At 44.1% G+C, this 11,190-nt stretch overlaps 1 protein-coding gene across 1 annotated transcript in view; it reads right to left on the reverse strand.

Annotated features, from left to right (window-relative positions):
* Positions 1–9,875, reverse strand: part of LOC309329470 (mesothelin-like) — a 28,974-nt gene extending 19,099 nt beyond the window's left edge. The window contains exons 1-9 of the mRNA XM_081840254.1: positions 9,772–9,875; positions 8,777–8,860; positions 6,875–6,918; positions 4,928–5,143; positions 3,768–3,938; positions 2,708–2,851; positions 2,542–2,591; positions 1,397–1,517; positions 611–696 (exon numbers count right to left, since the gene is read on the reverse strand). Coding sequence (XP_081696380.1) covers positions 611–696; positions 1,397–1,517; positions 2,542–2,591; positions 2,708–2,851; positions 3,768–3,938; positions 4,928–5,143; positions 6,875–6,918; positions 8,777–8,843 — 899 coding nt within the window. The 5' untranslated portion in view covers positions 8,844–8,860; positions 9,772–9,875. The remainder of the gene's footprint in view (positions 1–610; positions 697–1,396; positions 1,518–2,541; positions 2,592–2,707; positions 2,852–3,767; positions 3,939–4,927; positions 5,144–6,874; positions 6,919–8,776; positions 8,861–9,771) is intronic.
* Between the last annotated feature and the right edge of the window lie 1,315 nt (positions 9,876–11,190).

Here is an 11,190-nt window from a genome sequence, read left to right on the forward strand (position 1 = left end):
TATACCGCTGTGCACACCCCAGTCTCCAAGTGGCAAAAATATTTCAGAGGTTCTAGTGCTTACTTCTGGCTTCCTTGGAATGAACTGTGGTGTCTTTTATTAAGATGGTGGTTTTATTTGAACATATATACAACCTGAGGATAGGATGGAGGGGCTCACAGCATTAGTACTCCAACAGATCTTGCTTCTCCATTAGGTTGCTGGGGGAGAGGGTCTCCCCAAACCATAGCTTTGGATTCAGCACAGCAGAAGACAAGCCTCTCTGTGTCATTCCGGCTCTCAGTATCAGCCAGACTAAACAAAAGAGCATCCCCTGGCTTCTTGTTCTATTATCTACAAGACAGACGAGGACGTGGGGAAGAACCCGCTTCCTCCTGAAAGAGCATCACCAGCCAGTCATCTCCATAGCAACGACCACTCTTTAGTCATGTAAAAGCAGGGTGCTTACAAGCCCGGCTAGGGCCAATGTCTTAACAAAGAGACTAGTACGGCCAGTTCAGTAGTTCCCTCTGGTGGATTCCAACCATACAAATACACAATCACAAGCTTGGAAGGAAGTCATGGGCATCATCCAACCCCACCACATCTTATAACACTACTCTACATTTACCTTAAAAAGAGAAACAAGTCTTTAGGGTAGTTGTTTAAATCCTCTGGGGGTCCACTGAGCAGTACCCTCTTGGCTAAGCAGCTCAGCTGAAAAACGAACCAGAACATTCTGTCAGCAAGTAGAAAGAAGTACAAGCAGGTCATTTATTTCAGAAAACGGTGAGGGGATTTTCCCTTAAAAATAAAATAAAATAAACAACAACAATGCACCCATCTGTGGTGGTTTTGCAGCTGGTTTTGCAGCTGGTTTTGCTAAATTTAAGCCCCAAAAGATTTCCTTTGCATACGCCACCATACCTGAGGGCATTGGGCTGGCTGAGAAGATTAGGGCAGACTGTGGGGACATACATACATACATAATTTTATTTGTATGGAGTCTTTCCACAGTTCAAACCATGCTCAAGGTGGTTTACAACATGAAAAAACACACACTACCTAACTAGAAAATAACAAAATAAATAAAAAATTAAAAATATACAACCAAACTGGACAACTTCCACATAAATCACAAGATCTAAAATAAAGATACAAAAAACCCACAGCAACAACAGCAATAATCTCTCCAACAAAACCCCACAAACAATACCAAGTTCCCCATCACCTGCTACCTGAGGTGGTCTCCTTACCCTACCTAACTGAATGACTGGCCCCAATTCTGTTACTATCATATCCCCAAGAACACACAGCAAGGATAAAAGCTGAGGTGGGAAATCCAATTCAGGTCTTTGAAAATACTTGCAAATATTGATCTCAAAAAAGCCCTCAAGATGCATGCAAAGAAGCCGACCTGTTCTTCGCTCAGCTGAACGTTCTTCTGCCCCAGAACGTTGAGTAGCTGTTGGAATCTCTCATCATCCATATCAGCAGCGACTGCACAAGTAACACCTTGCAGTATGGAAGGGGATAGGCTGAAAATTCAAGGGACCATAAGCAATGAATAGATAGTTGTGAAGAACATCACCAGTGGTTTTTAAAAAGTGAGGGGCTCAGTCGAATGTGTATGCAGAAGAGAGGTGGGGTATCTTCTAACCTCTCTCCTCTTTTGCCTTTGAAATACTTAATATGAAGGGCTCATAATTCGATCAGGGGCAGAGCCAACTAATTCTTGTGTTGTGGATTTGAGGGGTCAGTCTGGATCGGGGTCAGCAAACTTTTTCAGCAGAGTGGCCGGTCCACCACTCAGACCTTGCGGGGGGGCAGACTATATTTTTTTTGTGGGGGGGAATTATGGAAGAGCACCACAAGCCCCGGTGGCTGCTTATCTGTGTCTTGTGAGCAGCGGAGGGACGATGAGCGGAGCACGAAAGGGCTCCGAAGAAGGGATGCTTAAAATGGCAGCCACTCGAGCGCTGCTGCTGCTGGCACTAACAAAGCCCAGCCCCCTTCCTCCTCTAGGCAGGGCGGGGAGAAGCCAGGAGGAGGGAGGGAGGCGCCGCCGCCACGCCGTGTGAGGGAGAGGGAGGGAGAAGGAACGAACGTTCGCGCCGGCAATCCACGAGGCGATTCCCGGACCATTCGCGGGCCGGATCCAGAAGGCAATTGGGCCTGATCCAGCCTGCGGACCTTAGTTTGCCTACCCAGGTCTGGATGATGGCCTGAGTCCCTTCCAATTCTTGGGATCCTGTGCCCAGTGAGGGTTAAAATTGAAGAGAGGAGGCTGCTGGCCTGGTCAGACAAGTTGCTTTGTCAGAAAATGAACTGGCCACTGAAGTGTCCTCATCAGCATCCCAAAAAGAATGAGCTGGGTTGCAAGGGTTACAACTAAGTGACGGTGCCCTCTAGGCTAAAGGGTGGGCCTTTCCTCTCCTCTCTAGACCATTCCCCTCCAATAAAGCCACCCATTTGAAAGAGTGCTATGAATAAATGTGGCCTTTTTTCCTCAAAGAGGAAAAAAGACCAAAAAAGAAAAAGAATATTAGGGGTCAGCAATACCTGTGGATTTCAGGGACCCTCTTGATTATATCAGGAAACAACATGGCAGCCTATGGGAATAAATCAAGAAGAACATAAACAATTTCCGTTAATAACAAGGACACGTGATTCCTCCTTGATGTCCAGGAGGTATTGGAAATAAGGGTGAGTCATCTCCCTGTCTCACCTGTTCTGGGGTCCATGGCTTGTCATTGAGATCTTGAATGTTGAACGTGTCACCAGGGACCAGCAGTGATTTTGGTATATAGGGAACCAGACCATCCGGGGTGTATTTCACCAGGTCGTTAAATCCCGCTGTAGCAGCAACCAGCTAGAAAACAAAGTTATTCTTCATGGGGGCAAACTTTTGCTGAACTGGATGACAGTCCCATCTAGCCCATTGTGGCTGTTTTGTTTGTTTATTTAAAATATGTATTGATGACTCTTCATCTGCATATTCCTGGGTGGTAGGCAAAAGTGTGAGAACAATCCATCGCAATATAAATATTAGGGGTGTGCAGATGGACAAATGTGGTTTGGGGGTGCTCTCCACCTTCCCTGAGTCAAAGCACAGTGTCAATAAACTGCAATAAGTCAGATCAGGGCCCTCATATCACTTTAAAATGAAAACTGAACCAAAATTCTCCCCTATCCCTAAGTGGCCTTAGGAAGATCCAGGTTAAAATACCTACTGGTCCACAAAGCTCACCGAGTCACTATTTTCCCACCTGTCAGGGTTGTCTTGGTTGGAAATGCAACAGGAGGGATCATTCAATTGATAATTTGAGGTTAATCCTGCTGGTGTTAAAGTCAACTAGCTAAGAAGTGCATGGGGGAAGGTGTTGCTTAGCAGTGCAGGCAGTGGTAAGATTTTTCCTGTGGTGGCATGTGCCTTGAGGTGGCTGTTGTTGTAAAGGATTACAATGTGAAGTGCTTTTAAAAACATGAAAGCTGTTATTATTAAGCCTCTCTGTCAGTTCTCCTGAAAGGCTGGAAATTTTGAGCTCCCCCTCTCCTTGAAACCTTTCCATTCTGACAGGTCAAGGATCCTGTAACTAAGAACTAGTGCTTGAGTTTATTTTTCCCCTTCTCCCTCCCACCCCCTTTTTCTTTTTGTGCTGTGTCTTTCAGATCGCAAGCTGCTCTGGGGGTTTGTTTTAGCTGAACAGAAGAATTTTTTAAAACCATTTAATAAATAATAGCATCAAAATGCTACAGTAAGTTAACAAGAAAAAGAAAGGCCTCACCTTTTCCACAAATGCTGTTTTTAGAGTGGGTGGCACAGTCTCCAGCTGCTTGGCAAAGCTTGGGACTTTAACAGCGTCCAAGACCACCTGGGCAGGTATGGATTCCAGGCTGGTGTGGCTCAACCCAACCACCAAACTCCCAAGTGCTGCAAGGCTCTGCCCATCCTGAATCTGTAAATAGGAAACTCTTAGCTGTAGGAACCAGGTTGGTCATCCAATAGTCAACTTCACCCAGAAGACTGAATTGGTAGCTTGGAACTAGGAGACACTGCAAGCCCACACTGAGTCATGTTCTTAAGGGACTTCTACATGAATATATATATATATATATATATATATATATATATATATATAAAATTTTCATTTTACAACAAACACAAAACATAAATTTGAATTATTCCACATCATAATTTGACTCCCCACCCCCTTTTTGTGGTTTCTTACATTTACAGTATACTGTTTTTTATTGCAGTTCCACGTTAACCCTGTTTATTGTTTATCCCAGATAGTCAATATATGTTTTTTGTCACTGCATGTTTTTACTTTAATCCTGCTAAAGTCTTAATTCGTTTACAAGAGTTTTGTAAATATTCAATAAATGGTTTCCATGCTATATTTTAAAAAAATCGTCTTGATTTCTTATTCGTCCAGTAAGTTTCACCATTTCTGAGTATTCTAATAACTCCTGTTGCCATTCTTCTATAGTCGGGACATTTTTCTTCTTTCTATATGAGCTTTTGACCCATTTCTCCTTGGACCGATTTCTTATCAGTATCATTCTGACCTGCTAGACACAGGGGCCAATGTGCACATAGGAAACTGCCTTCTGCTGAGTCAGACCATTGGTCCATCTAGCTCAGCATTGTTCACACTGACTGGCAGGGACTCTTCAGAGTTGCAAACTGGGAACTCTCCCAGTCATTCCATTGGGGTGCTGAACCTGGGAATTTCTGCATGCAAAGCAGATACTCTATCACTGAGCTACACCTCTTCCCCCAAGGCAAGATTTGTCGATGGGCAGCTCCTGTTGGCAAGAAAACTTCAACTTCTGGCAGAAGTTCCCTGTACCAGGTGAGACGTTTTTCTTCACTCCCATGTCTCCTCAAGGTTCCTGCTCAGCTGTATGTATTTCATATGCAAGGGGACAATGTTCTTCTCACCTGGTATCCAGAATTGAACAGTTTCTCCAGGATGGCGCCAGCCTGTTCAGGGTCCCAGCCCTGAACTTTGCTCAAGGAAGGCAGAGAAGAGGCTAGCATGCTGTCAGGGATGCAGTTCTCAATCTGCTGCACTGAGAGTCTGAGAGCCTTCTGTCCTAGGGAGTTCAGGATTGCTGGAGAGAATGTGTCACACTGGCTGCCTGGCAAGCCAGCAACCTGGTGGCAGAAGAAGAATGAATGACACCGGGCCCAGACTGAGGCAGAGGGGAATCACATGTGCCCAAAGAAGTCATGACTCCCTGAATCCATCAGTGTTCCAGATTAATGGAAGCTTGGGAGCAAGCTTGTTTTCTGCTGCTCCAGAGGGTAGGAGCCAAACCAATGGACTCCAAAGACAAGAAAGGAGATTCCTACTAAACATAGGAAAGAACTTTCTAATGGTGAGAGTTGGACTCTTCTTCATCAGAGAAGTGGACTCTCCTTCATCAGAGGCTTTTAAACACAGGTTGGATGGCTATCTGCCAGGGATTCTTTAGCTGTAATTCCTGCATTGCTGGGTTGGGCTGGGTGAGCATTGAGGGTTTCTATTAGCTCTACAATTCTGTGATTCTATGGATAATGAACCAGAAGCTGCAGGGCACCAGATGAGGAGCTGGAACCTCCCATACTATTGGGGCCCATAGATTCAGAACCTGGACTGTCACAGAATCTTCCCTGACCCTGAAGAAGCAGGTGCCTCCCACCACAAATCACCAGTCTGGCGACACCAGGGTGTGCATGCTGCAGGATGAAAGAGGTGTGTGTGTCTTCAGACTAGAGGGTTTGTTTGTTTCATAAAATTTATACACCATGATATTGTAAAAAAAATAAATCTCAACAGGATTTACAGAAAAGATAAAACAAAATTACCAATAAGAAGAATTAACACCAATAATTTAAAGACCTTTGCTTCTGTTGGCGTGAGTTGTTCATTTGGAGCTGTCCGTGGTCCTCAACCTTTGATCTGCCTTGACCTCCAGCCTTGCTGCCTTCTCTCTGTGGGTTCTGGCTGTCTCACCTATATTCTAAGCTTCTTTGGGCAAACACCTGGACTCTTTGAAGCCCACCTACCTTATCCATACCAGTCGTTTTTGAATGTTTTGTCTGTCTGGAATTTGATCAGCTGTAATGATGCCTTTGTGCTTGGCTGGATGGGGAGGGTGGTATCAAATGAGTGGCCTTTTCTCTTTCCTTTTCTAAATGGTAATTCTGACTGGTCTTCCTTGGCCATCTGTTGCCACAGAGCTGGAACAGTAATAACAGCCTGGCTTTTTTGGTGCTTATTTTACATGGAGCTGCAATGAACTCCATAAGAACATAGGAAGCCGCCTTATTCTGAAGCTACATTCACACGAGTGTGAGACTCTTAATCTCAGAGTTGTGGGTTCAAGCCCCATGTTGGGCAAAAAGATTCTTGCATTGCAGGGGGTTGGGTTGGACTAGACAATCCTTGTGGTCCCTTCCAACTCTACAATTCTATGATGTCATTTGAAACAGTTATGACTTCCCCCAAAGAATTCTGGGAACTGTAGTTTGTTAAGGGTGCTGAGAGTTGATAGGAGACACCCCTGTTTCCTACTCAGAGCTACAATTGCCAGAGTGGTTTAACAATCAACCCTTCTCAGGGAACTCTGGAAAATGTAGCTCTGGGAGGGGGAAATAGGGATTTCCTATTCCAACTTTCAGTGCCCTTAACAAACGACAGCTCCCAGAATTCTTTGGAGGAAGTCTACACTGACTGGCAGAGGCTCTTCAGGGTTTCAGGCAGGAGTCTCTCCCAGCTATACCTGGATTGGGATTGAACCTGGGACCTTTTGCATGCAAAACAGGTGTCCTACCACAGAGCTACAGCCCCTCCATAGCAAGAGGAAAGCCCAACAAGTATACACAAGCCAAGAAAATACTTACTGGAAACTTCAGCGCAGAACTGGCAGTAGTTGCCATCACCCAACCTGAAAGACACATAAGGCTTCAGGGGAAAAAACCCACACACCTCTTCGAATCAAATGTAGCTCACCTTTGGAAATCTGGCCCAGCAAATGTCCTTTGTCAAATGCTTCTTTTGCTTCAGCAGCAAAAACAAATAAAGTCCCCAAAGCTGTTATTTGCTCTGCTTGGCATAAACTGGGGTTCTGACAATACAGCACTTAGGTGTGTGATGCTAGAAGATAGGCCTTGGAGGCGGCACATGTTGTGCACCCCCCCCCTGTTGGAAAAGCTGGCCCTTCCAGTAGGCAGAGTGGGGCAACTCCTGGGCCTGCTAAACTAACAAACTGCTGTCCCGGGTGTGGTGGAGAAGGCAACCTCACCGTTGGAGTTTATTTATTCTGCTATCCTTTGATTGACCGCTCTTTCCCCATTTGTCTGTGACCAATCTCGGCATCTCAGTAGAGAACTTGCTGCTTTCTTGGCAGACAGATGCCAGAGCCCAGCAAGCAGCTGCTTGTCAGACTTGATCATTTGCACCTGAGTGACATCAATTTTTCCATCATCTCCCTAATATGTATTTTGAAGTACTGATAACCAATGACTTTTGTGATTTTCCAGAGTACAGTGGTACCTTGGTTTTCGAACATCTCAGAAGTGGAACATTTTGGTTTTCGAACGCCAAAAACCCACAAGTAACTGCTTCGGTTTTCGAACGCTTTTCTGAAGTTGAACATGCCACACGGCTTCCGTATTGAGTTTTCCGGAAGTAAATGCTTATGGCAGTAACTGCTTTGGTTTTTGAACGTTTCAGAAGTCGAACGGCCTTCCGGAATGGATTACGTTCGAAAAATGAGGTACCACTGTACCTTTACTAGCAGACCAAGCACCCCCTGGCTTTACATTTGGTGGGAGACTGGAATTTATTGCAGAGTAAATTAATACAGCACAGAATTGGTGGGAGAAGAGCTTTCAACAATGTACCATACAAATGTGGAAGGTGGTTCTCAGCCAGTCATCCTTAGAATGAATAATGGGGCATTAGAGGTGTCTCCCTCTTTCTGTCCATAAAAAAGCTGGAGGGTTTACAATTAATAACATATAATATAAATAACATGCCCTCCTATCATTTGCTTTTGCATGCTCTAATTTTCTTCTAATTATATGATGGCAACACCCAGATGTGAATCCATAAAGAAAAGGGCTATACTGAGGCTCAAATTAGATGTTCTCTTGAATGAAGCATGCAGCTGGTTATCTTGTTTGTCCTAAAATAAACTTAGGTGTGCACAGGAAAGGAAGGCTGATCTCTTCACTCCTCACTGCAATGAGATTTCCCCCCAGCCCACACAGCTAGGAGCATTAGGGAAATGTCTAAAAAGCTTTTAAAAAAGGACTCCCCCCCCCGAAGAATTTAAAGGCCCCAATCCTCCCCCGTTCCCCAAAAATCTCTCCCATACCTTGTCAAAACAGTTTACTTCCTTCAAAATATTTTGGAAGTTTTCCCCAAACCCAAACTGGAACTCCTATTTTTGCTCCTGCTCCATGATGAAGTTTTGTGGCAGTTTAGAGACCTGAGAAACCTCTCTTCAGAGGATTACGAAGCTGCTTTTTGCCTCTCATATTGCCCAAGCAGGACTCTCTAAAATTTACCTCAGCGCTTTGTTGTATTTGGTTATTTGTTCACAATTTATAGTTCACCCTTCAGTGGCCTGTCAATATTATCTAAAATTCACCTCAGCGATTTGCCGTGTTTAGCTACCGGTATTTGTTTTTACAATTTCTATTTTGCCCATCATTAGCCAGTCAATCTTCTCAGGTTGGCTCAGGTGAATTTCAGTGACATCTTTGGAGCTGACAGCATCCAAACATAACTGTACTCACCAGCCATAACAATGCAAGCAAATACTCTTGATCGACGCAGGATTATTCCAAATGGGTCCCTCCCCATGGTTAAATCTGCTCTCTCTAGGGAAAAAAACACACACAAAGAAATAAATGAAACCTATTTCAGTTTTGGTCATAATTTTCTTCAGGTTTCCCTGATCATCAAAAGAACAGGAAATTAATTAGAAACGCAGCATTAAAGGCATTCCAGAATTTGCAAACACAGAAACCTCAGCAGCGATGGATTTAGGCAATTATGGGTGGTTCTCCAGCTCAGGGCACCAAGCTAAGGGGGTGCAAAAGAATAATAATATTGAGAAGATCCATGGCTTTTTTTCCAGCTGGAACATGCCGGAACTCAGTGCCAGCACCTCTCAGATGGGTGCCATTGCCATTATAAGAGAATGAGGAAGGCATTCATGGCACATTGCAGCACCTCTTTTTCTAGAAAAATAGCACTGTGACGATTCATTAAAAAGCAACTAGACCAAATACAATTATTCTGAAAATAAGAAATATTGGGGGGTTGGGGGTTGGGGCCAAATTTTGTCCTCGCTCAAGGCTCCAGAATTCCAGAGTCCACCTTTGACCTTAGAAACTGTGTCTGACTGACCAAACCCACAACACTTTGGCTTCTCTTTAAGGATTTTTTTTTTTAATGCTTCTCAACCCCTCTTCGTTTCAATGATGCCAGAGCAGTTCACAATATAGTGCATTAAAAATCCATATCTTGAGTCTATGTGTAACCCTGTCAGCGCTTTAAATAATAATAGTAGTAATATTTATTATTTAGATAGCACTTCAGCTGATTCTCGCAATGTGCGCAAGTTTAAAAAATGGACAGGGCTTGATGGTGAGCTGCAGTTTAGATGAGAGATTGGTGGAGAAACAGGAAAGGGCAGGCTTCCCTTCAAGCAACAAAACTCCCCAAACTATCTAGCAAAGGGCAGGAAAGCAGAGCACGAAGCATCTTTTTTGAGCAAGGTACATACCTGCTTGCTTCTCCTCGTGTGCTGGGCTGAAAGTGACAGGCTCCAAGTGCTCTGCTTTTCATTATGAAGGCAGGGTGTGACCCCTCTGCCTCTAATACCTTCATCTGAAGTGAGAGGACACATGTCAAGTGCCAACCGCACCCTGTGGTTTGTGGGTTTGTTTATTTATTTTATTTATTATTTTTTTAAAAACTTTTCTTTATTGGTTTTTCGTAACGATAGAGGCAGAAACATGTTCCTTTCCTCGCTCCCTCCACCCACCCCTACAACTCCCCTGACATCGTCCAAAAAAGCATAATTATATAAGACATATTAAAGACAAAACAAGAAGTCACATTATATATATATATACACACACACACACACACATATACATATATATAATTTAAATGTGACCTCTTGTTTTGTCTTTAATATGTCTTATATAATTATGCTTATATATATATGTATCATTCCATAAATTACAGGAAGTCTTCCTTGGTCTATATCCATGTTCCTTTGTTAAAGCAATTTTATTAAATTTTATTAAAGCTGTCAGGTTTTTTAAAAATGTCCTCTCAAGGATCTCGTTGGTCATTTTTTCCATCAGAATTAGGCCCCAGACTTGTGCCAGCCAGATTTCAAATAAGTCCACATCTAAGGATCTCCAATTCTTAGACACTGCAAGGTGAGTTGCTGTCCTAAGGTGAATAATCAACCAATTTTATTTTTATTTTTTAAAGAAAGGTTTGGCAACTGGATGAGATATTGTGTGTGCACCCATTAGTTCTGGCTGTACCCCAGGAAACAGAGACTCAACAGGAAGGCAGAGGAAATCCTGATCTAATCCTCTTTTAAGGCCATCCAGCTTGGTGGCCATCACTGCCTCTAGTGGGAGTGAGTTCCATAGTTTAACTCTGTGCTGCATGAAGAAGTCTAATGTAAGATAGCTCAGTCAGTAGAGCATGAGACTCTTAATCTCAGAGTCATGGATTTGAGTCCCATGTTGGGCAAAAGATTGCAGGGGATTGGACTAGATGACCCTCATGGTCCCTTCCAACTCTACAATTCGATGATTCTCTGTGCTGTCAGTGTGAAGACAGTTGGTGATGGAGGATTGCAAGAGGTGATGCAAAGGACAGAGTGGGAACAGAGAAAGAAAGTGGGAGTTCAAGAAAGAGGCGAACAGAAGGCAGAAGATGAGAAGGGCTATTCACCAGATTCGGTCAAGCCATTAGCAAAATTAAGCATATTTGGAGGGCCTTGGATCAGTGGCGGAGGAAGTGGGGTGCGGTGGGGGCGGGCCACCCTGGGTGTCACCACTCGGGGGAGGGTGACAAAATGCCGGGTGGAGCTCACCACAGGGTCTGCAGTGTGCCCGAGCCACACATCTCTCCTGGGAGAGACGTGGTGGCTTGGGCGCACGCAGGCTCCGCTCTG

This window comes from Podarcis erhardii, assembly GCF_964252035.2.
Source record: "Podarcis erhardii genome assembly, chromosome: 14".
Taxonomy (NCBI): domain Eukaryota; kingdom Metazoa; phylum Chordata; class Lepidosauria; order Squamata; family Lacertidae; genus Podarcis; species Podarcis erhardii.